Genomic DNA, 27,262 nt, shown 5'->3' on the forward strand with positions numbered 1-27,262 from the left:
TCGAAGGTTGTTTGCTTTTCAAACAGTCTTGGCATTTGTAAAATTTCTGTCGCTTCTCACTATCGTCCTCATTGTGGAGTTGTTGTCTTGTGTTTCGTAGATAAATCAGCACATATACATGTTCATGAATAGCGCTGTCGCTCGTTGGGCAACCCATGCTCTCAATAAAGAATTCGAGGAAAACATACATTTAGACACTGAATTGATAACTTCCATCTACAACAGCCCAATGGGATGGATACAGACCAATAGATGCGCATGCCATTGCGACATGAAAAAACTTTGCCCACAATTTCGGTACTGTGTGTTTATTTATTATTATTTTTCCAAACGAACACATTTATCGTCAGTAGCAGTCTACCTCCCGTACAACCACCCCGTTGAATCTGGAATGACAGGACTGGAAGCTGTATTCTAGATCCATTTTTATCGCGGGTGAAAGAAGTGCAGCAAACGGATTATACGCAGTCTACACACTTTTAAAAGACATTTTTGCAACTTGTCCTATTGCAACCAGGACGCCAAGCACTGGACGTGTAAGCATCAGCGACAAAAACGAGGAACAATCTCCCTAAGGGAAGCGAAATATAATAGTACACTTTACAGCTTACGAATCCTTGCCAGATTTCTGTATACATTGGTTTATATGCAATGCTAAAACGTTCTTCCACAGTTCCGGCTCAGTAGCTCTATGACTGTTGCGCTCATTGAGATTGGCATTGGCAGAATGTGTTTCGCTGTTTCGCCTCCACCCAGCAAATGTGCTCCGCTGCTTGGCAGTGGAGGCTGAAAAACTATTTGCTAGGGAAATGGTTTGTTCGTTCAGTTGTGGCTAGTTAGTGAACGCTGTTGATCAACAACAGCTCCCATTTTAGCCCGCAGGGCGAGAGCACATCTTAGAATTGTTGTTGATAATTCATGACCGTTTTTAATAAAGCAGGACAAAATTTTCTTTCGGGTAGAACGGGTGGAAAAAGTTCCCGGCTGTCTGTTTACCATGAAATGTTTCTTCAGCTACTTTATGACTATGTACAATAACATAAACTCCCTACTACTTATCGAAGCTCACAGACAAACGATGGTAAAGTTATTTGAATTTATAAAGATCTTCTTAGTCTCAGCATTCGAATGCCATTTGACTATTAGGCAATAGCACAAGAATTATGGGAACAAATTCACTGTGCCTAATACCTCTTGTTTGTTACCAATTGTTTTCTTCAGTACATTTAAACCTACAATCTTTCGGGTGGGCCCGATTGTCCTTATTTATTCTAAATTTAGTGTAAACTGCGGAATGTATAGCTATTTTTGTTAAGATCTTATTAGTTTTCTAGAATTGTGGTTTTGTTAGCGGTGGTTGAGAGAATCTTCAAAATATTTAGATGTTAATTCTATCTAAGAATGCAATAATTTCTTCATTATTTTTTTTTCAACATTTGACCTCAGGACTCCTTAGTTGATATATTGGTCAATTTTTATAACCTTTGAAGCATCATACTGAATTTGGCTTACGTTTAGGATTCCTTTGCTTGGCCTTTGCGTATTTTACTAGACAATGTTTAGCTGTTACTGGACAGCAAGCATTCGAATTCTTTGGAAGGGTATTTTTTGTTTAATTTTAGAGGCTTTGGGTTTTTAAATTACATTCACGTCTACGATTTGGTTTGCCCAGTGATTGTAGTACTTTATATTATGTTAAACAATGTTATTTATATTTTATATAGTTACATAAATTGAAGAAAATTTAACCACTATTATTTATATTTCTTAAAAATCTATAAGAATTATCAGTACTCAGAAATTATTTATAAGAATTATTAGTAATGTTATGTAGAAAGATAGTCTACTATTAGATTTACTATTTCCTGAATTTCTTATCTTACAACAATCCACAACAACTTACACGAAAACAAATGAAAGAAACAGACAAATCTTTTCCTTTAGCAAACCACACCATTTTACATTACTCATTTCGCAAAGCTTATCCTACAATCTTAAACAGCTGGACGTACGCTTGTACGAATGTAGGTTCATTGTTTTTACCTTTCTATTGTAATTTACAACCCATATCCGTTTTATGAGTTCCGCGTGTCGTCAAATGTGAGCAATTTCATAAGAATTGCTTGATAAACTTCAGGCTTCAGCAACACGTGTGGTAAAACTGGAACAAAAACAGACTCGCCCCGTTAAATCCACGCAAAAACAGCAACGACACCATACAGGAGCGGTATGACTGTTAAAACCCACAAAACACAAACAACCAAGCGCTCAAACGACTGTAAAATACAATGCATCCTATGTCCATCCTAGTGCAAGCGCCCAACAGGAGACTGGGTTGTGGACACACGTGGACGCTGCTTGCTTTTTTATAATTTGTTTACATTTGCGCTGGACTTACGTTTCGCGTTGTATTTCGCTCACTCAGACTCGTTCACTACAGACGAACCGTAAGAGGAAAAAAAAAAGAGGAATGGAAATAGGAAAGGAAGACATAATGGCCGGAACACGAAGCTTCCGCATTTGAGGAAACAATTTTCCATCACTCCCGCTGTCAGCAATGACCAGTCGTCCGTTCATCCATCTGAGCATTGCAATTGTCCCGAACATTCACCGTCTCCGTTAGGGCGACGCATCGCGTTGTTTATGGGCCCAGTTGTAAATCATATTCCACATATTTGATCACTATTTGAACTACATAAATTAACATATGCCTTAACGTTCGTGATCGTTGGAATTTTGACATTCGTTGGGATGTCGATCCCAATGCGCTGTGCCGTTCAAGTTAGTTGCACTGATGCATAGGTCGTTTCAGCTCCGGTCACAGAACACCACATTTCTTGGAGAGTTCTCTTTGCACAAAAAAGCTGTTGTAGGTAAATTATCAATAAGAGGACTTCATCCTCTTATTTTGTTTCTAACGCTTTATGATGTGAAAAATGGTAAACTAAAAACGAATGTTTTGATTTTAGTCATAACAAAACATCATTATGTTTTGTGAGCATAAATGTTTTGATCATTTTCGTGTCGTTTTGAAACAATAAATGCTTTAGAAATGATTGAATGAAGGTTGATAAATGTCCTTCTACGGTAATAACATTCGCTACAGATCATTGTAGGTTGATTTCTTATCACGATTAGGACTTGTTGCTGCAGGTGCTAGTCTCAACACTTGACAACCCTGGCACTACGGATGAGAATAGTAAGAATGTTAGGAATTCGTCTACACAATAGGTCTTTGCTCCAATGGTTTAAACGCCTAGCACCTTCATCGTCATCAACATGATTCCTCTCCGGACTATTTTCATAGTGCGATGAAAGTCGGTACTCTGTACCACAATGGTTATCCATTGTGCTTTCCATTACATGCAAAGCTAAGCGTTTTGTGAACCGGCATTTTATCATGAACGGCACCCATCATTACCGCCGTAGTCATTTTCAGTGTTTTCCATGCTACACCCCGAGCAGAGTATTTCGCAGCCAAGAATGTGCCGAGCTCAAAAACGTTTGACAAAGGAATCCTTGCGCATATAAAATGATAAAGTTCGGACCCATGGTCGTGTTTATTAAATATACATTAATCCATTTTTGAATAATAATTCATTCATCCCGGACAGAAAATAGCTCGCCCTATTGACCAGTCACACTGGCTCAGCCAATAGTGTCTGAAACGGAACGTAGTCCAATTTTCGCATGTTCAGATTCACTTCAACAAGGGCCGGAACCCTCAGCAAAGCGTCTCCGTAATCCCATGGCAATGTGGCGTTTTTAGAACGGTCGCCATAACAGTGTGCATTGTAAATGCATGGCCAAGGTTGGTAGGATTCATCAGAGGCAGGTTTAAATTGGTTTTCGCGTGGGGAATAAAGGATGCCATTTTTTGCGTTGCTTTACAAGCTGCGTTAACATCCAACCCATGTGGGTGGGTTTTCAACTACACCAACTTTTAGTAATGCAGTTTTTTGTGACCCTTCAAAAAAAAAAAAAAAAAAAAGAAGTAACCAAAATGAATATGGACACTGCATGAAGAAACTTACATAATATTTGAACATATTGATAATGCTCCATCACTGCTTTTCCACTAAGACAACCAATTTAGCAGTGTTAAAAACAAAACTAAGGAGCTACATGGCCTTATATTGCAGAAGACACTACTATTATACAGTCGGTACCGCTAAATTTTGCCTCTAATTCAGCAATTTTTGACAGCACTCATTAAAATCAACAACATCTTAGCTCTTAGTCATAGTTTGTTGCCCTTTAAGCACCTATTTTTGACTCTGAAGAAAAACAAGACGAATTCAAAAGATTTTCGGGATGATTGAAGAAAATTGAAGCTCCGCAAAGTTTATACGTACTTGTTTCACTATTTATTTTACTAGATACTTTATACTTACAAGAAGGTGATTTTGTTCTTGTTTTTAATTGTTGAATAATCCATACCGACATGGATATGTTTTATTTCACACACAGAGTACGAAAGCTACATCAGAAATTTGTTTGTCTATGAACCACGTTGTCAACATGAAGAAATAATTGAATACTGACAAAAAGTATATTAAAATAATTTGTAAAATGTAGCGTATGAATTTAATTTTGAAATTATGTTGAATAAACTGAAACATATTTTAATGCTAAAGATATCGCCTTTGAGTCAAAATTAGATGCGTTTGGTTTTAAAATTGATGCCGTGCGAACAATAATTCATGAGCGCTGTCGAAAATGCTTGCCTACATGATAAAAATTCCTGATTTTTCACCAAGAATGGCGGTAACGACTGTAAGAAACATAAGCAACAACTGATCAATCGTAATTTTTAAATTTACCGAAGAACTGTTAGGTCTTATAAATTATATCACAATGCATATGATTATTATCAAATATCTTATCAATTTCTATGACGTGCATTGGGAAATTTCCTTTTAGAATTTTGCTCTGTTTATGGCAATCCAGCAAATGCTTAGGAAAAAAGAATTGTCCAAAAATTCATAAAAATACGACCGCAGTGCAAAGTCGACATGGGCGTTTTTCCGCCCAAAAGTATGCAATGCAATGAATGCTACGATCTATTACGCCCAACATTTATGCAAAAAGCGAAACATACAGTGACCAATGAAAAAGAAGACGTCTTGTTTATTTTTCGGAACTTTATCGAATATTCGTCTAGAATGCATTTGTTCGACGCATAAAAACTGTCGATGAAAACAACCTTAGTTTTACTTGCTGTGTTACAAAATCTAAAGGGTTCGAAAAGAACATAGCTTTTTTCGATATTGTGTAGTGTGTAGTTGTGTTCTAGGAAGTTATGATAAAATTGACATTTTCCTTGTATAACGTACAAAAACATGGGTAGAAAAGTGTTTGTCGATTAAGCAAACCCCTGCTTTTAAGACGCATTGTAAAACTTTGCGAAAACACGCCAAAGAAGCTGGCTCGATGTGCGTTTGTCTCTTGAAATTGTTCTATGTAGTCTCCTCTTCTACAATTCGAAAAGACGTTCAGAAGTCATTTACTATGATATTCCAACGGCAGGACCGGGGTTCAAATAACATCCGTACCGCGTCTAGTAGTCTAGTAAGCCATTCAATGGCCAGCGTGACCTAGAAGGATGTTCGGCTAAGAAGAAGAAGAAGAAGAAGATTCAATGTTGACGCCAATCAATTAGCTCACCAATTCTTAATAATAAAGGAGAAAGTCTAGATAAATTGTCGATTGAGATTTTTTATGTGATCTGCCCTTTGTGTTTCGCAATAGACAGATAAAGATTTTGAGTGTAATGACCTCTAAGTATAGCTGATAACCCTAGAAATCATATTGATAGCTATAGTCAGTGACTGAAATCGAACAAGTAATTTGAGTAATCGTTTCATTCATTCGAATCAAACGTTATTTATTTCATGTAATTTAATGAAATTGTGTGTGTTTCTACGTCTTCTTCTCGTTCTTGGCTAGTTCAGGTATGTTGAAGTTTGTGTTTATTTTAACTTAATAATTTAAAAGCCATACGCCCAGATAATTCTTTAAAAACATAAAAAAGGCTTTTGCTGAGCAGGTAACCGGTGGATTTGTTATAATATAAATAATTTAACAAGTAAAAAATGAATATATCAATATGAAATCCTTCTGTTGAAAACCCACAAAAAAACTGTTGTTACGAATTCCGTATGAAAAAAGTGATAGCAATGCTAATTATTCGTATGTATCATATCATATGACACGGGCGGGTATTCGATTACATGCTAAACTTTTACAGATACGCGAGAATGATCAGCCAATTATTAGCAAAATTAAGCTAAAACAGCTGGAAATTACAGATCAAAGTTTCTTGTGGCAAAAATTCACAATAATAGAGAGGATATTACGAGAAGCCGAGGAATAATAAGATGAAGAAATAGTAGAGAAGAGAAGGATTATTTATTTAGCCACATACTTGTTTTGTATTGCTATTGTCAGGTTTTTAATGTTTCCCTGTTTATTTGCAGTTTTTTTTTTATCCATATAGGACGGCCGTATTCATATAGTACGGCCAGACCGTATGACCGGTGCTATAGACGACATCGGTGCCTGTCTTCAAACGGCAGGATCAGGGTTCAAATCCCATCCGGACCGTCCCCCCGTAGTGAGGTCTGACTTTCCAACTACGTGGTATCGGCAAGTCTAGTAAGCCATCTGATGCGTGCGTGACCAGCGTGACCAGCAGGTCATTAAGACGAAGAATCAAAATATGAACCGTCCGAGAGCATGGAACGGCTCAGTTAAAGTGGTTTCATTGACTTACATGAACAGATCAGTGTCAAATCCCATCCAGACCATCTCTGTATACGCTGGACTGGCTCTTCAACTTTGGGTAGAATAACGTGGAGGAAATGTGAGGATGAACAAATGAACAGAAACATATTATTGGACTAACGTACCGTTGCTTGTTGAATGTGTGGTTAAATGTTACGGAAACTTTCAACTGTTTTTAACCGTTTTTAAATAAATGTGACTATTGGAGCATTGATTGTTTTCTGATCATCACTTCGGTTTTAAGCTTCATGAGAAAGACGAAACATCGTTGAAATTAATTTCATGTCTTACGATCCTTCACAGTTCCATTTTCATCCGTTTCACGCCTGCAGACGATTTTTTTTGAGTTTTGTTTTTTGTTTTTCTAATACCAAGTAATCATTTCTCGACGAGGGTACAACATACAGTGAATCTTGAAACTGTGATTTTTGCGCAAATAGTTTTGCAAGGCGTTCGTTCGTTCCGTTTTGATTGGTGAACACCGACAAATTTAAAGATTTCATACAACAGCGTGGTTGTGGTTTTATTTTAAATTGCACATGTTTTCAGCATATTTTTCCTGCATACATACGTATTCTGCTGTGAAGGGCTGACGCGTTGAGAACTTGTTACATTATGTATCTTGGTTTTTATTTATTTGCTGTCAATACCTGAGGAAAAAACCTGTTCCGGAGCAACAATGGAATCTACTGACATGCTGAGTGAATTTGCGTCAAGTTTTGGTAATTCTGAAGCTGAATGCGATGGAAAACGTTGTCGTCTTGCGAGGCCTCAGCTCATATAGGTTGGGTATAGTAATTTTTTGTTTTGTCTCCGGAATACTTTGGGTCGTACGTGAAATTATTCAAGCTCCAGATACCGAAAGATGAACATGCACAAAGCATGATGTGAAATAAATATAAACCTCCCTACCAACGAGAGACAAAAAAAAAAACGGTTTCAGGAACGAAAACATAACATACCAAGACGAAGACAATTGTTAATACGATGATGACCTCGGCGACGGGATCTCCAGCAACAACCATGTGGTTTTGAAGCTCATAAATAATTTATTTTCAATGTCTTCGTTTTTTCGCCGATTCGCGTCCGATGTTGGGAATACTTTGCGCCATGCACTCCAATCGCAAACCAGGATCGTATAATTTTCTCCTGTTTTCCTTTTGATGTCATTTTGAACGGCTATTCGCCACAGCCATAGTATACCCGCTTGATCTTCCGCCACTGATGTGCTGTCGCTCGATTTTTCTGCTCATTAATGCGACGTCCATGATCATTCCGATCATCTAGCCGTACAATCGTGTTGTCACCAGGTTATAAAGCATGCATTTCCAATCGTTCTATCGTTTATTTCAGCTGTACCAATTTTAACTCAACTGTACCAGCTGCACTAGCTTAAGACTCATACACTCATTTACCACAAAAAAACCGTTCGAATCGATTGCATCATATCAACGAAAAACAACAGCTCTGGTTAGAATGCAAAATACAATAATGGATGGAATCACGTTCTTTGTATCCGTTGGTCGTGGAATATTTGCATTGGGGTACGTCTTCTACACACGTTGGAGTTAATGTAATGTTAGCCTCAAAGGTCTAAAAAAGTGAAGACACATTTGGTGATAGTTTTCAAACGGAGGATTTAAAGGGAATCAGATAAACGAACACTTTTAATAGAATCATTTTCATAAAAGAAGTTCCTTCAGTGCTGAAGTCATAACACAAACTCAAAGCAAAGTCTTTAAAAAGATTTTTGGTAAATCGATAAAATAATTTTTGGTAAATCGTAAAGCAAGTAAGTATAAAAGCTTATTGTGAACAAGACAAATAGCCTCTCGCTTCAGTTCATATACTGACCCCCTTTTGCCATATACACTCTATCAAGTAATTTACACATACATGTAAGCCCATCGAGAGATAATTGGAATCGTTCGGATTCAATTAATGAGGAATGGCGATGGCAGTGAAGTGCAGCAACATGGCCCTGAGCCACGAGAATACATACGGTTGAGAAACCAAAAACGGCGTCGACACATTGAACGGACGAGGAAAAAGTAAAAACTTGGACGGATGTTGAAAGCGTTGCTTGGTGATGGTGTTGGCTAAAATTAATTTCGTTTCTCACTACAATCAAGCTGCTAATGCCTTGAGCTGTAGTTTCACGACCCCGTTGATGATTGTAGGATAATAACAAACCAGGCGAACAACTCAAATTAAACTGCAGTTCATCATCGTCGTCATTATGGATGCCGCAATGCAAAAAAAAAAAACAAAAGTGTAACGTCAAAACGCCAGTGCCTCTGGTCTAACGAACACCAATCAAATCCATCGGTTGTCTGAAAGCTTAAACTAAACACAAGCACATTCAAACTACCATTAGCTGGATGATTATCGTAGCCGGAGCAACCGATAGTGGTCAAACTGCAAAACTCGTATATGTATTGAATGTAAAAAGCAAGTATAAAGAGCAACGTTAGGGTAATGTTTGGTAATAGCCTGTGGCTACAATTGTACATACATATATCAATGGTAAAACTGTATCATTCGTCAACGGTTGTATGAAGAAAAGGCCTTCTTTGCAACACAACAATTTAACTTTACTTTACAGCGATATGCTTAAAATCAGGCACTCTCTCAACAATCCACCCCTTTTAACCAACATCTCGGACATCTCAGATCGTGGACCGTGGCTTTTAAAAATAAATGATTTCCGAAGCAAAAAACTTTTTTTCTATAGTAATTGCTACTGAATTGCATCAAACACGCTGGAAGCTATTTTTTACATACTTTACCTATACATTCATGCTTCCCTCACTCATTTCAGCTCGACAATCGAGTTCCAACTTGACCTATAAGACAAACTAAACTCTAATTAAACTACAACTGTAACACATAATCATTCTGCTGACGTAGTATCAGCCTCTCCCGGCATGAAATCCGAAACACGTGGGAAACGGTGAACAACCGGACAATCAAACGATAAGGGGTGTAAATATAGCGGCTTACATCTATTTTGTTTAAAACTGTACATTTTGAGAGCATTTTTGGTACAGTAGCGTCATCTAGCAATAACCATGCACAATCGACGGAACAGCAGCGCCCCCTACTATGAAACTTATGCACCAGTGTACCTGCACGCGAGTCCTGCCGAAAAGGGATGAAGGGATGTTCGCCAGATTTTTGGAAAGAGGCAGAAAATTCGAAATTTATATCATCCGACGCCATGTGCATATCCGTTGGGAACGCATGCGCTTTGTCATTTTCCCATTTCGTTTCGGCTTTACATTTGGTAAGGGTGGTAAGTTATGGCCGTTAGGATCACATTCCGGCACTTAATTATCGCTGCTCGAATTCGTCGGTCGTCTTTCGAAAGTATGTCCGCTAGGGCGCTGGGAAGCTACACTTCGCACAACGTTCGGCAAGTTGCAGCTGAAGGTTTCGGAAAATATGGATTACATTTTCTCTTTTTCCAGCATTTGAAAATGCGGTCTTGCAAAGCGTGACACTTCATAAGCACTTCATTAGTTTGACGTCGGTCAGAGGGTATCCATTTGCAAGGCATACCAATTTAAATTTTCACAAGACATTGCCTTATTTCGGTAGATTTATGTATATTGCCCTTCAAATTTTTATCCGACCAAACCTTAAAATCACACGCAGAAATGTGAAAATTTGCATTGAAATTTGAAATTTGATTGATCGACTGATTCATCAATCAGGTTCGGCGGTATAATATCCATCAAAATGTAGCTAGTAGGTTTGAGGTTTACCTTGCAATGTTTACCTGTATAAATAACCGCTCAACAATGAGCACTCCAAAAAGAACAAGAAAGACCGATTTACACGGAACATGAACTATTATAAGATTTTCTGTCGTATTCAATTCATTTATTTTTTGACAAATCTGGTAATTGCTTACGGTCGGTTTCCAACTAAAAGGATCCCCCTCTGTCTTCTTTACATTTAGGTTTGTTTTAGATACTTTCTGATTTGTTTATCTTTGATCTGGCAAGAGAAAACCTTACCGTTCCTTGTAATTTTCATGTTTTTTTTTTTCAATTCGCCTTCTCATTTGCTTACTTCGAGTGTTGAGCTTCTTATAACTGCGCTCCTAATAGTGGCTTAGCAGCATCTGCAGCGCATCGGGCTGCCCAAATTTTGTTACTTAAAACTACCAGCAAAACCGTTTCACCTGGCTCCTGCAATGCTGTTGATCCTAGCCCGTGACAAAGTGTTTGCACAAATTGTCCCTCCATTTAATGTACGTTCTAGTGTGAGTAAAACATATGTTCTGTGGTCACATGTATTCTACTTTGGGTGGTGTAATTTGTTTTGTTTTGTTTTAGTTTAAGTGGAAAAAAGCAGACAACTAAACGAATTTAGTTGCATTAAATATCTTGTTTCATTGTTACTGTTAGCAATCGCTTTGCCTGCGTTGCTCCATTGCCTTGAACACCTCTTACCGTTCACTAATTTATACTCAATATTCGTATTTAAATACAGGATCTTCTTACGAGCTAGTTACGTATACATTTAATGTTTTCTTCTCTCACAATAAACCGCTTTGTGTTGCACTGGATTTGTAAAAGTAGCATTTAGTTTCTCTCCTCCAAGAAGTGAACGATCGATGAGTTGTTTCGTATCTAGCTTTGTTGCCCTTCTGTAATGCTTGTTGTTCTGTAGGGGCGAAATTAACATCACTAACCAAAACTAGGTTTCCTTGTTTTTTTTTTTAAATAATTATAAGTTTCTGTTTGAAGGTGTTCATCAAATCTACAGTTCCATATTTCCGTCCTAGATACAGAACACTCTTTACTATATGTTTTGCAGTCCATGCCCGTCCATCACAGAAGAACAGCAGAATAGCAAAATGTTTGAAATGGGTGCGTGTTTCCGGGTATTCTCTAACGGTTTGGCTCAAATGAAGTTTGAAAGTCGTTTCATGTTTGTTTCTCTTTTTACCACGATATGATATCAAACAACGTTTCCAGTCTATGTTAGTGAGCAGTCGAATGCCACTCGTTGGTTATGAAGTGAAGAGTAACTGAGTGTTTCAAATATCCATTTTGACTGATAAAAATATACCGTTCATACCGTATGCTATTTTCGTTTTCCATGATTTTGCAATAAATAAGTACATTAGCATCCAATGCAAGTATTACGAAATAATTCATTGCAGATTTTGTTCGGCAAACTATTCATGGATCACAATACATCGGCACGACGAAGGTGTGTGCCGAGTAAAATGAGAGGAGAGGTTTAAAACATAGGTTTTACTTCTTTTAAAGCTATTCATCTTTTCTATATGTACAAAACGATATACAAATAAAAAAAAAAACTAAAATCAACAAAAGTTATCTACCATAGACAACCAAACATAAGAGCACTGGGAAGATGGCTGAAGCTAAAGAGTAAGTAATAATCAAAATAAATAACGAAGCCACTTTACAGATCATTTCGAAAATTTGTCTAACTCTCCATTGAGAGAACGAACGATTCTTGCTATGTATCATTCATTTGGGTGTTTGTTTTTTCTTTTCACTGGACACAAAACTCAACTATCTAACATGAGAATACTCTTTGCTGCTGACTCTGCGGAAGGTACGGCAGTCGTACGCGTAATAATGTAAAATACTAATAATCGCACTATGCTAAAAATAAAATCAATGGAACGGATTCTACATTATCAATTACGCAAGTCTTATATTAGCAAATCCAAGTTGTTTCCGATAAATCTATAGTATTGCAAGTTTTTCTTCTATTACATCACAACAGAAAGCTAAAATCTGATCTCTTCTCCTTGTAAACGAACTGAATTCAAAAGAGTATGACTTATCCAGCGTAATTCAGTAAAGCAAAGTAAAAGGATTCTTTCGCTCTAATTAACCTCTTTGACAAATTTTGGAGAAGCTACTATCTATTACCATATGTGCAATAAATTTGTTTCCTAGAACCTCTGCTCTATTCTTCTCCTACTTTGTTTCATGTTCACCATGGTTACGTATATCTGTTTCCAAACTTTCTTCTTTTGTATGTGGTACTGTTTGCTGCGACGAAACTTCTTCCGCTTTGTTTCGTTTGATTTGCTTAAGTCCGATTCACATTTGTACACTGGTGGTTTTTGCATTTGCGTTTTCATGGTTGTGTTTTATTTATTTATTTATTTTTTGTTTTGTATACGATGTAAAAACGGTACATTGTTCGTTTGGATCATTCTGTTTACGTTTACCATGCGCCTATATTACAAAGTGCGATACATTTGCCACCAAATGTCCTCGACGGTATCATAACCACATCAACACGGAAGCATGATTCGGTCATTAGGAATGGTCTTTAACCTATATGTTTGTTCTAGGATTGAAGATTGAAGAAGTGGGGGTTTTGAAGAAAGTATGCTTGAATATATCTTCCTATTTAGATGCTGGGTTACTTCACATAGAGGGTTCTAATGAATTTCAATCGTTTTTAGGTTCACCATTTCACTACCACCATTCACTGTTGATGCCAATGTGCAACTGAAACACAACGAAACGATTTCCAAAATTCAAAATTAAGTTTTCAATTACTTAGTTTGCAACATAGGCCATTCACGCGGTATGACTTGTGTCTAGGTGAGTTTATGAAGGGAGACAGAATAAAACAAGCAAACAAACAGACAGGTCCAATTTGAAAGAAAGGTACCCTTTGTAAGAGTCCCTGAAGTCGGCGATGAGTAGTAGGAACAACTTTAAACAAAATAAAAAATAAAAACGCCAAAAGGGAAGATGAACTTATTGTACCGTTTGCATGATAGGATAAGGACGGACCTCCGAGGCTGCACAAACCGATAATGAAGGATATCCTAGGCCTACCTGTGCACTTTGATGACATGAAGAGCAGATAATCAATTTGTAATTGCCGTTGCTATCTGTTTCCAGATTCAACCGGAACTTCTTCTCTTTAGTATAAATAATTACTAGCACTACTGTGATTGGTGTGTTGTTGGTGTAACCCCTAGTTTTGCTCATGTAACGCGGCCGCTGCAGCTGCCGCGGCGGCCGCTTTCTGTGCTTGAGCCTGCTTCTCTTGTTCGTTTAGCTCCTTGATGGCTTGAATTTCCTTCTTTAGCTTCATTCGGCGATTTTGAAACCAAATTTTGATCTGTCGCTCCGTTAAACAGAGCGCGTGTGCCATTTCGATCCGGCGTCGACGGGTAAGGTAGTGATTGGTGTGGAACTCCTTCTCCAGCTCCAGCGTTTGGTATCTTGTGTAGGTTTGGCGTCCTCTTCGTCGCAATCCATTTGCACCTAAGTGGATAAAGAAAACAGAAACGTTTAATATGTTTATGCACCTTGCCTGCTAATATCTAAATAAATAAAATATTGGGGCTTAGATTATGGTTAGTCGTAGATCATTGTATAGTTGAATGGCAAACAATTGAACTATAATCAAATTGAAATTGAAACATGAGTTGAATAAAGACTTACAAAACATAATAAATGATTGTATTACATTTGCATAAACTTACGACTGATTGTGGAAATTAAACCATGTTACAATCGTCCATTGCAGCTATATGATGTAAAAAGCTGAGTATAGAATTTGCTACACTCTTCGCACGTTTCCACTAGAAGTGAATGTTCGTGTTTGTGTCAATTTTTGTTGTTGTATAACATATTTTTATGTTGCGAGCAACAGGATGTTTGAAGCATACACGAAGAGAAATAAAAGCAGCATAACCAGTTTCTGGCCATCCATCCTGGACTGAATATTGTGTATGGGTATGTGTTTCATTCGTCACGAGTTCTCGTGATTCGTGTCTCCGGCAGTCCAGGACACACAAAACCAGGAGGCACATAACATCAGCAGAAGAAGAACGAAAACTGATCAGAATGTTCTTTGAATGCCAGCCAAGCATGTACAAGCGTTCAAAGTTGGCCCAAGATTCTTCAGCCGTACACAATGTGAGGCCAACGAACTGATGCAAAACGATCGCACCAGCGGCCAGTTACCGCGGGTAGCATACGATTCGCTTTTATCATCCTTTTTCAGAGACAGCAATGTTGTGGTTTTTGTTGCTAGAATGCTCGATTGTATTCTGCCCGATTTGGTCGAATACTACATTCTTCAGCAGTCTGATACATTTTCTACCCATTTTTTTTTTCGAAGCATATAATGAATGTAAAACGTAATAGGGTGTATAGTTCGTTCAAGAGGTTTCACAAACCAGACAGCAACCGATGAACCTGATATAAACGTAGTAATAAAGTCAAATTACCGCACAGGGAAGCTGTAATTACTGACCTAAAAATGAACACAATATTGAACGAAGCACAGTATGTATTGCCAACGCCATGTGAAAATATCGGAGCTCAACCATCAACTTTGCGTGAAAGGCGAATTTACTACAAAATGCCGGCTATTGAGACAAACAGATCATAACGAAATCGGTCCAAACTGTGGACGAGCCTGAAAGCTATGCCATGCCACTGCGTTGCACTGTAATTTTTGGGATTGCTTTTTTTGTTTTTTAACCGCTCTTTGCCCACATTAGTGTTTTCGAAGTTGCGTTTACTGCATGAATATTGCACTGCAAGCAATACATAAACGACCATCGTTAGCATTCGTTTTGAACAACTCTGACACCAGTTCAGTTAACCGTCAAATATACAACCGAAGCTTCTTTAAATTTGCAAGAAATCAACAGTGCGGCTTAAGCTAAGCTTTTTGGGCAAGAATCCGTGAGAAACCCCCTTGCTGGATCCGACCAAATGTTGCTATCGTTTTATGAAGATATTTGCGGTTATGCCTGCGCTATAATGCGTGGATGGATCTGATTTCCTTTCCAATTTCGTAGATTTTAACATCAAAACGTTCCGGTACGCGGACCGAAATGTGTTCGACGATCGTCCCAATGTGAAAGGGATCTTAACATTATAATTAAGAAACAAAACTAGCTTTTCGCTTAGACAAGTCTATTTCGGAATGTTTGGCCCCAAAAAAAAAACAAAAAAACACCACCCGGTGGCTTCCCGCTTTGACAGCATGACATAGGAACCCAAAGTAGATAGAGAGATAATTTAAGCTTCCATTTGAGCTATGGGATTTTTGTCTTGATACCCTTGAAACGGAACCTGATCACACACGCGCGCATTTGTACACACTCACACATACACATGTGCGAGCGGACACACACACACACACACGCACATACATACACATACACAAAAACGCTTCTGTGATGTTCAATTTTAACTTAGAAAGATCTTGAAACCGGCAAAGATCAGCAAAGGGAAACCGACGATCGTACTACGAACAACGTCGGTTCAGCGGATGCAACGAAACGGACACAAAATGAAACGAAAAGAGATAAGTTCTGTTTGTATTCCATAACGATTTCAACAGCATCCACGAAAAGCGACAAGCGACGCAAAACACCAAAAAAAAAAAAAAAAGGGAAAGACTAAGCGAAGAGAAGTATTTAAAGACTACACAGAGACGGCGGACAACGAAAAAGAATACAAAATGGAATCGTCAGCCACCATCATGCAGCCACCGTTCCCAAGGTTTCCGAAGCTCCTCCTAAGATGATGAAAGTGGGCACGGAGAGTTCGAATCCCCAGTCACTCCAGAATTCACGTACACGTACCAGTGAAAAAGCGAGGGTCGCGATCGCGCCTGTCCTCGTAAATTATTGTGCAGAATCAGCATACAGCAACATGGCTCAATACACACACACGCGCGCGCGCGCACATACTGATAGACTCTGATGAGTGAACAGCTTGCGATAACGAAAAGCAAAAACTTCAATGCGAAGCTCGGTTTTAATAAATCACTATTTGGGAGTTATTTATTCAAAATTAAAAACACATAAAACCATGGACCGTAACCGCGAGCAACGATGATGATGTAAGTACGGTTTCGTGTGAGTTTCTCACTACTTCAGACATATTTTTACCAACTCTGAAGAAACAAAATCTCATTGGGAAAACCATTTGCTACTCGGCGAGATCAAGTTATAAACTCCCAAATTATTAGCTTTGTACAAAATTACAAAGTCGAGTTTTTTGCATTCAAATTGTAATGAATCATACACACAATGTCATAAATATATCTACGGTTGTAGTTACTCATATCAGCGTATCTACACGGCAGGACCGGGGTTCAAATCCCATCCGGACTGTCCCCCCGTAGTGAGGACTGATTATCTAACTACGTGGTATTGAAAAGTTTAGCAAGTCTTTCGATGGCCGGCGTAACCTAGCATAAGGTCATTATGCCAGGAAGAAGAAACTCTTAGAAATTATTCAAACCTATGATTCATAGATTCTGTCATCTATGATGAAAGATGAACAATAATGAAGGCTACCATCGATACCAGAGAATGATTCACCTTGAAACTAGAAACAGTGTTTTTTTCATCTTTATTAGAGGCCCAACTTTCTCGTATCAATGTCACAGCGACTGTTTCATTCTTGCCGTGATTAAATTTTCATATAAAAAGGGGTTATCGCTTTAGGTGCGCTCAATGTTATCAACGAGATAATTAGTTTGGAGGGTTGAGAATTTTTTGTTTTCATACGGCTCGTAAGAAATCGGGCAAACATTTTGTTTGTAAGATTGTATTGAATAAAACTTCACGCATTGCGCTTATAAAAAGTATTTTCATAATCCTATTTTAACTATTTGATGCAGCTATTTGGAAATTTACACTCTTCCCATATTTGTTCATTACTTGTAAAGTTGCTACACTTTGTCATGTGAAAAGCATACAAACAATCGTTTGCATTGTCTCGTAGGAATGATGAATTAAAACAGCATCGGGATCTGGTAAGCTCTGTGTTGACTTGACCAGCGAAACAGCATGATCGGTTCCATTTTAAAACGATTTTATATAAAAATATCTCAGGAATTCCATGGTCTTCAATGGGTAAGAAAGAACACACAAAGCACTCTTAACCAAGCGAAACAAAAAAAAACAAGCGGTGGGGGAAAAGTAAACCATGAAAACTAAGCAGCCACACATCCCTCTTCATGATAAAATCCCCATACTTCAACAGATGAAAAATAATACAACAAAATCCCAGCGGGAGTAAGCATTCGCTGTGGTTCAAGCCGAGCGCGGTGGGCACTTCCTATCGTTGCCGAAAACCTTCCTTAATGCAATGTCAGAATGATTGCCGGGGATGCAGCGGGGATACAACGAAAACATGGTATTGAAAATGCTTGTTATCTTTCTTCTTTGCAGAGCTGTCTTCGTCACTGGGCAATGCACTTGTCTGTACACACTACTACTTTTTCTTTGTTGTATGCAGTGTCTTTCAACGCTTTAGACTAACTGCACAGCCACAGACTAACCAACTCAATGGTGTGCTGAAAACGCATATGTCTTATCCTCGTGACGTTGTTAAATGAATCGTGTTTTTCCTTTTCTTATAACCCTCAAAATCCCTCTGTTTTCTAGGGCTCAAAACGTATTACTTGTATTGGAAAGGCAAAGTTTCCTCAAATCCCTCGCAGTCTTTGTGATCTGATCAATGTTTCTGTTTATGAGTGTAGTTATGCTAAATCGTTCATTATCGATCAGTGTTCTCCTCAGATTCATGGAAACTAACTGCTTGGAAACAATTATCTGAGCTACTCTCACTATTATAAAATTAAAGTAAATTAAGTATTCTACAGTTGCAGTCCGCTACCCGTAACAAAACTTGTTAAGTTATAAAACTAATTCGAACTCTCCAAACAAATGACTCAGTTGTGATTTGTTTGAATTTTCCTTCAAATCAGTGATCATATTATACATTTTACAATTACTCCGACTATGATCGTTGTTGCACGGCTGATGAAACTAATGCTAGTAAGTGTAAGCGCCTCCCCCGAAATGGTAAAGGAAGGATGAAACCGTGTTCTAAACATTTATCAAGCTTTATTACTTAAAAGATGGTTATAAATTTATTCCTTCCACCGCTCAAGACCTCCATCATTTTTTCCTTTGAACCAAAAACACCTTTTTAGAGCCTTTTTGTCGCCCCTAGCCACAATAAAAAACGAACATTTGCGCAGACGCTTTTCCATCCTTCCGATTCTACGGCAAGTAGCAAAGCTTTACTGACTTTTGCAGCAGCAGCAGCAGCAGCAGCAGCAACGGGGGCAGCATAGAAAAGAACAAGGTCAATAAACTGCTCCTTCTTTTGCTCTGATAAATGAAAGAAAATGCTCAGTTTACCCCTGCCTTTGGTGTTCTTCTAACTTCGAAATCTTACGCCGTCCAGGCAGAACACGTGGCAGGACACACGGTGAATTATGAACAATTTCTCCTAGGTAAAGCTAACTAGGGTACCGCGACAATCTTAATGTAATATCACACCCCTACTTTAACGTGCCGCTAACTTTCGCTATGATAAACGCGAACGAATGAGAATGTAATTCAATGGGGACTGATGAACTTATTGGAAACGTGTATGAAGTAACCATGTGTCCATGCTCAAATTAACCTCACAAGATACACTAGAAGTCTAAAGCAGGAAAGTATTACGACAATAACATTTGCTCTCGACAATTAGACGCTTACACAAACGTGGCAGAATTTTCCTGCACCGTCTAACTCACAGAAGGAAAACAACACGCCCATAATTCTTTCCCTACGCTTGTCGCTCATACTATCCCAGGGGAAATCATGGGCGAATCTTTCTCCACAAGAACCATCTTTATTTTCTCTCCAGACGTATCTCGGTCGTTCGTAGATCCACAAGAGTATCAATCAATGGGTAAATCAGCAGACCGAGTTCCGGCCGAATCATTCCGCAAATAAAACATAATCCGAGTCCTATAATCGGACACATAACGTTGTATAAAGGATAACAGCTCGTTATGTGTGAACGAAGAGTTTTTTTCTTTTTCGTTGAATTATTGGAAAAAGGAATATTTTGGCAGCATACTGTATTATTTAAAACAAAAACACTTAATTGACAAAAGCCCTGCTCTGTCAGAAAGTTAGGGTATCATCAAAACTATTTGAAGAAGAAAACATATACACACACACAATACTGTTAACTCTTCTTACAAGCTGAGGATCAAGTCATTATGTCCACTAAAGCACAGCTGGCTAGCGTACACACATTCAACGTTCTAGGATAGCGATGCTGAACAAGAAAAGGGATAGCATAATTTACAGGGGCCCTTGTTAAAAGATGATTTATGAATCTTTTCTTGCTTTGGGCCGGTTCCTTCAGATGTTGTACATGGACGAAGATGATTGGAGAAGCCATGTTTCATAAATGAGACTGGTTTCAAATTGCCAACGAGCCCACGCTTTGAATGGAGTGAATGATGTTAATAATGCTACAGCAGAGGATACAAGGGTGAATATTACGAAACAAAATCTGCAACAAAATGCGTACACCCCCGATAACTTAACACACGATACTACAACTTTTGCAGAATCTGATACCTAAGTGATAAAGGGTAGATGAAGTAGATGCTAAATCGCTTCGTCGAAGAATGTACCTAGGAGTATGTACATTTGTGTCACATTTTTACATTTGCTATAAGAGATATATGCTATCGTTAGTTTTATTCGAGAAAAATCATCAAAGTACATATTTCATGTGCTATGGTTGTATGTTTTATTCCGCTCGACGCTATTATCTTTCATAAAGTCTTATACATTTCTTCATAAAACAAAAAGTTTATCTGATTTAAAGACTATTGAAAAAAAAAATCTCTGGTGGTATCAACATTTCAATTTGATAAAACTTTAAGTTAACAAACTACATAATTTGAAGAATAGATGCCCAAGTAATACCGAAATGCAAATACCCAATTGTTAAGATCTCTCCCTCACATAGGAACAAAGTCGGGCAAACATTTCGAATACCTCAATAGTTGAATTTCTTGCTAAGGGCCTATTAGTTGAGACGAAGAAAACGATCAGCAGGCGACACAATAGTACCTATGAAGTATACCCAATTATGTGCATTAAAATTTAGTCGTGCAAAAACACTGCATCATGTTCAATTTAACGATTTTGAGATACATAGATAAAGATACTGCACGACGCGAGCGATATTTTCCTACCAATGTTCAATGCTGGCGTGGTCCCAGAACAATGATTACAATAGCAGTGAAACCGCAAGGGGCCACAATTCTGCACTGCATTTGCCTATGTGGAAGGAGGCTCGAATGAACGACACAGAAACCCTTAATTGACCACGAGCACAAGGAATGTCAACATAGTCTTGGCCTTTGCTTCCATTGCTTCCAGTCCGAACCAGTTGGTTCAATAAAAGTGTGCCCCAGGATAGGCCATGGTAGGCTACATCGGATAGAGACATGGTAGGTTTCTATTCATCCGCATGCTTCTCATAGTTCCCGTAATTTCCAACATCATGCACAGATTGATGCGTCGCTATGTAGACCGCCTCTCGTCTCTCAGCGCTATTCTGCATTGCGTTCAGTATGGCTGAACTAAGCAAACGAAGTGATGATTTCGATGTTACTTGCCGTGGTGTAATAGCATATCGAAAACCATTCATTATCGATCGAACATTGTTTAATTTAATCCGATACAATAAAATATGCGTCCATTACGTAATATCCTGGGCAAAGTTCATAAATAAAGTGAGGAGAAATAATGAATTTTCACAACGAGCCGAAAGGAAAAGGGATGTGTCTGAGGAGCTGTTGGTGGTTTGTACGCACCATAACTTACACAGGACTGATGCACCTTCGATGCCGAAACAGGATCGAAGCCGATTTTGGAGCAACGATGGCAAACAAATGCATAGACAGCGGATGAATTCTACGGGTCGTCCAGCCTGGCAGGATCAAACCTGCCCAGTTTGATCCCAGTATATAACTCACACAGCCCTATGGTCAATTAATAAACCATCAAACATCATAAATCAAAATGGATTCTCAATATTTCATGATTCCGATACTGGTCGGCTAGTACAAAAGCGCAAATACGTACAATTCGCTCGCATGCGGTATCGTATTGCGTGGTCATCGGGTGCAGCTCCAAATTGCAGCGAACAACAGTATAAGCCGTGTGTGTGTGAGGCCATTCATTTAAATCAATCTCCTCCTTTTCGTGTCGGTCCGTTTCACTTTCCCCGTGCACGCAACGATACGTGACGAAAGCGCCCAAGAATGATCACACCATGCCGAGCCGATGAGAATCTATGAGTGTCGATTCATAACAAACGAAGACTGCTCACCCCTATCTCCGATGATAGCGTCAGAACTCCCCTGCGATAAAGAAGGGGGCTTCGTTATGAAGTGTTTATAATGGTAGATATAATCAAAACTTCTTTTCATTTTCTATTCCACCGTCATACCTGCTCCTGACAACACCTGAAATGGCCGGCAACACGGTGTATCAAAAAGTTGTGTCGAGGGCCAAGAGTAAATGAAACAGAATCGATCGACAATGCAGCTTTTAATCAAAACCGTAAATCTTGGAAAACCTGTGGCCAAAGCAAATATAAATTGTTTAAAGGAGAATTTACTTGCCTAGAACCAACACATCACAACAGTCACGATTGCACATCTTAGATGATGGCGGCGATGACGGTCATGATGATGGTAGTGGCATCCATACCACCCTATTATGCCTTCTTCAGAAGCGCTACAATGCAGAAATCCATAAACAATAGCGGTCTATTCGTTCTCTCGTGCCATCGGTAATCATAATCATAGTAATCTAAAGTCGAGATCTTAATTCGATACACTTCTTAGTTGTTGATCTACCCAAGCCATGGTGGGCGAGGTTTGATCGTTCTTGTCGTTACTAGATCGCCTGTATTTTGATTCTCGTAGGAAGTAGTGACCGGTACTCGTCGGACGTGGATGGTCCGACAAGAACGCTTCAAGAGTGATTAATCATCTGTACCTGTCGCTTAGGGCAAAAATAAAGAGTAAAGTCATGGTAATTGAGTGAGCTCGTGTTAAATCCATTTTCCTCCTGTCAAGCACGACTGCCAGTACTATCGCCCGTTGTGCATACAGTATCGTTGGTCAATTTCGGATTGCGTTGCTTTAGTACTTTGTGCTATTAGGAGTTCTGACATATTTTAAACACTGAATCAGTATGAACCAAGATAACTATAGTAACTAGAATATGATATATTTTCTCATTAAACTGTGAATAGTTTTTATTAACGGAAGTACCTTAGTCATAGAAGAATCAAGAACATTCAATATGAGACATTTTATACTCTTCCAGGACATCATCCATGATCCACTATCGGACGACCGTTAAACTATGAACAGTGGCCTATATAACAAGGTAACGTGGAACACAAACATGTGCAATCGAAACGGCAGTCCAATCCATAGGGTCAAACAAAGTACATGCCATTTATAACCATTCGAAAAGAGAAACAAGCAGCACGATTGTCAAACGGGTTTCCACTTTCAGGAAGAAAAACGTCCACCACGGTATAGCAAGGACAAAACCCCTAAACGGTAAGCAAAAGCAACACGACACAATGAAGTTAATATGCATGATATTTGCAGGATAGTATTTGCTTTAAAGTAGCTAGTTCCAGTTATATAACACTCAGCCACACATTCCTTAAGCTCACCTACACATATCGTGCAACAGAACCAGTTCAAGAAACAATAGAAACATAAACTAAATTCCAATTTATCTCGTTATCTTTGCCTTTCATCAAACAGTAAGGGTAAACAGTGTTTTATTTGCCCTTGACTTGCAAACATCTTTCACTTATGAATACAATATGTAGTGTGGTGAAATGATTACTTAGAATGATTACAGTTTATTTTGAATCATGGATACTGAATGCACTGCTTATTGGATCGAATGGGATCAAACGATCAGTGCTTAGCGCGTGCTAACGCTAAGTTAGTTTGATTTGGTTGCTATTTTTCCAGTGTACAATTAGTACACATCGTATATCATAACTAGTCGGTCAATGGTGTATGAATAGCTGTAAAGTAAAGTGGCACGTTGTAGTTCACAATTTGAAAAATAGCTTACGACTAGTTCAATTCTCGTCTAACTGGTAGTTAGAAATAGTTTTCCAGCTGCCTTGTGTTTTAACTGTTAAACTCACTCATTGGAACAAAAAGGACGTTCTAATGCGTAAAAGGCCATTCTGTGTTATCATGAATGGATTGGGCTTAGCGTTTTCAAGTGTACGTGTACAAAAAAAATACCCGAAATGGTTACGAGATCGTAACGTGGCGTTTCTGATAGGGTACATGTGAGTTCAGCATGGCGTTAAAGCCATACATTAGAGAAGGATCTATAGGGTGTTTTGGTAACCAATAAAGAAGTGAGAAAATTCAGAAGAACAGAGACAGAGATGGCCGTGGGTAAGAGTTGCAGCAGCAGCAGCAGCAGCAGCAGCACAGGCTATAAACACAAGGGAAAAGAACCTGTTCCATGTTCCATGCTCGTCCTTCCAAAACGAGCAGGAAGTGCGCCAAAGGTAGCAAGTCATGGGTGGAGAAATCGGGTACCAGTCGAGGTACACTGTGCGGTGGGATTTATAGCCTCTGTATAGAATTTATGGTTTATTTTCGAAAAACAACATCAACGCAATGGAGGATAAAATAAACATACAAAAGCCTTTGCCGAGGCCACGTCTAGAATCAATGTGTTTGTCATGGAGCCTGTAGCCAAAAGTTTAAGTCTGGGTTAAAGGCTCGTCCTTTCTATGTGATATACGATGATGATTACATTGCAGAGGGGTTAGTTGTGGTTACATGCAACCGAGACAAATGAAAATCCCGAATAATGTCCCTAAAAATTATCTCACATACAAAGTCACTTCTATTGGCAGCAAAATGCTTTGTTGTTAGACTATATCGTATAAGTTTGTGCAAACATGTTTTCACTAAGTTTGTTTTGTTTAAATCCAATATTTATCTAACAAATGTCTGCCTTTTTAGTGCAAGTAAAGTGCTTTTTTTAACAATTTTGGTAAGTGTAGTTTACAGTACAAAATTTGCAGCCATTTGCTGCTAGGAATATACAATAAACGGAGCAATTAAAACCAAATCAATCTTAACGTTTCATATCATTGAGTTCCATGGTGGAACCTATACTTATACAAAAAGAAATTTTCGTTCTCACTCGCTTCTTGTCGGCCATTTTTTTATCCGTTTGCTACAGAACGTAATAGAACAGATGGTGCCGATTTCTTGTTCGTTCGTTTTATCTAAGCGATGGTGGTCCTGTCTATTTCTCTCCCCTTTCTCTTTGCGTAAAATACTGGCCAGCAGAAGCACTGGGCTGCAATAGGGGAAGGTTTCAAGATTTATTGCCTCAAATTAATCACCTTTTTAATTGGATCCGCTTCCAAATAACCAACGCAAACGCAGAGGAATGCGTGTTCTCGATGTCTTGTACTTTTCGAAACGGAGTACTAGTCACGAAACAATCCGCTACTTTTTCATACTATATAAATTGTTCTTGACTAAATCAACAGATGCCGTTAGAGTAAAGATAACAAAGAGTAGAATACTTTTTAGAAATAATATTAGTCTATCTCTTCAATCCCTAAACCACTTCGATAGGAAATTGCTCAACTGTGACGCAGGTTGGAAACAAGTTTAAAGTGAATTGATTATTTTCATTTAATAAAAAATGTAACTCTTGTAACAAATTTCATTATTTTAAGGTAAAATAATAAACTTTGCTTATTACAATTTTGACAAAGCATTTAACATTCAATAATAAGTCAACCAACAAATTGCTAGAAAAGATCTCCACAATTGATAATCCAAATTTTAAAAAATTTTAAATTTTTTTTGTTAAATACATATATCTTACATACATTATGTATGTGTAAAATACAATATTATTTTATATAAAAATCTTACAATACATTTTTGTTTTTTTTTTACTGCAACGCAAGAAACAAACCACTCACTCGATGTACACAGGATTATGTTGAAATCCCATTGCACTCGCCACAGAATGATATATGCGCCGTACATTTCAAAGAATTAAAATTCTAAATCCTTATGCGAACGTTCCGGAAAAACTAAATTTACAAAAGCAGTTTCGCCTTGTGGGAGGTAGATACAGCAAGAGAAAATCTTAAGATTTATTATGTGTTTTGTTCATTGTCTCCATCACAATCTTCGACCAGTATTCTAAGCCATTCGCAGCATAGTGCGGCAAAAATTTTCCTGCATGACCTATCGGAAGGCTACAGCAATGGAACGCTTTCGTCGAAGGTTGAAAGCACACACGAAGGCACGAAGGTGCACCATAAAATAAGGATGAACAACACGGTCGACGATCTATTGAATCCGCGAAAAGTTATATATTTCGTTTTTGGTGTGACTTTTTAGTCTTACAATAAAGCAATCAGTTATAATACGTGAGTCAGTATTTTGGTAAAAAGATACCAGCATTCGTATTCAAAACCATCGCCAAATGGTGTGAATAGTCATGCAAAATTGTACCAAGCAATGGATCAGCCGGTTAGTTGCAACTGGCAACAATCTGCATGAGTAGTTTCTTTTATAGTTGTGCATCAGCAGGAGCAGGAGCACACGTTTTATGACTGTCACCCAGCAAGAATGCCCGGTCGGTCGTGATAATACCAGATAATAAAGCTGTAGAGACATAAATTTTGTTTCCATTATGCCTAACAAAACTTAATTATATCACTTGACATGTTGGCAACGCACGATCTTGGCATGTTCACTTTCTTTGCTTTCAGTGTGAGCGAAATTTGTGTTTTTGAATGCAATGCATTGCAACGCAGAAAGACCATCTTTTGTAGAAAACGGAAATACCTTTGCTTTATCTGCACTAAATCTCTGCTTGAGTACAATCGGCTTAGATGCTTCAGCTCACTTTTTCTGTACAGTGTAGCATTTTCTACATACATGCTGGAACAAGGTTGCTCATGTGCATAACAGTTAATTTAATCTCGCCGAACAAAGAACGCTGAAACAACTTGTTAAAATGTACTTTCACCAATTTCATGGTGGAACGCCCTTCATAGATGATATACTTCTTTTTCATAAGTGATAAGAATGTTCTTTTGTTTTGACCCAAGTATTGCACATTTTTATCCAAAACTGTTCGCTGCTACTTTTATACTATGTCATGTCACAGCAATGAACAACGATGAGTTGTTATAACTCCAAAGATTTGTTGCTGAAGAATTAAGTTTAGATTTCGATGTTAAACTCTTGATAAACTGGATTCAAATAAATGAAAGTTTAACATCCCGTGCTTTAAACATTCTGCTTTTGCGTACAACAATTTTCCTTCAGCCCAAAGTGTAATTTCATTACAAGTTAACTGATCGAAATTTAAACTTCAAATTGTGCTTGGATAAAGTCGACATGCAAAGCATGATAAGGACGCTTGATAGTACGCACGATGAGAGTTTTGAAAGGATTTAATTGTGCAAGGGATTTGCACCTCAGACGAGATTTATGACGGGCTTAAACAGCAAAATAATGTGGTGCACAAACGCTATAAACTTTTGGTTTTTAATTCGAACAA

General features: G+C 38.3%; 2 protein-coding genes across 4 annotated transcripts in view; both read right to left on the minus strand.

Moving 5' to 3' along the window:
- LOC126558262 (homeobox protein abdominal-A homolog) overlaps positions 1-27,262 on the minus strand; it is a 295,819-nt gene that overhangs the window by 167,974 nt on the left and 100,583 nt on the right. The window lies entirely within an intron of this gene.
- The window catches only part of LOC126558543 (homeotic protein ultrabithorax-like), a 50,374-nt gene continuing 36,652 nt past the window's right edge, over positions 13,541-27,262 (minus strand). For both annotated transcript variants that reach the window (XM_050214568.1, XM_050214567.1), the window contains one exon: positions 13,541-14,069. In XM_050214568.1, the coding sequence (XP_050070525.1) occupies positions 13,777-14,069 (293 nt within the window). In that variant the 3' untranslated portion in view covers positions 13,541-13,776. The remainder of the gene's footprint in view (positions 14,070-27,262) is intronic.

This window comes from Anopheles maculipalpis, chromosome 2RL (assembly GCF_943734695.1).
Source record: "Anopheles maculipalpis chromosome 2RL, idAnoMacuDA_375_x, whole genome shotgun sequence".
NCBI lineage: Eukaryota > Metazoa > Arthropoda > Insecta > Diptera > Culicidae > Anopheles > Anopheles maculipalpis.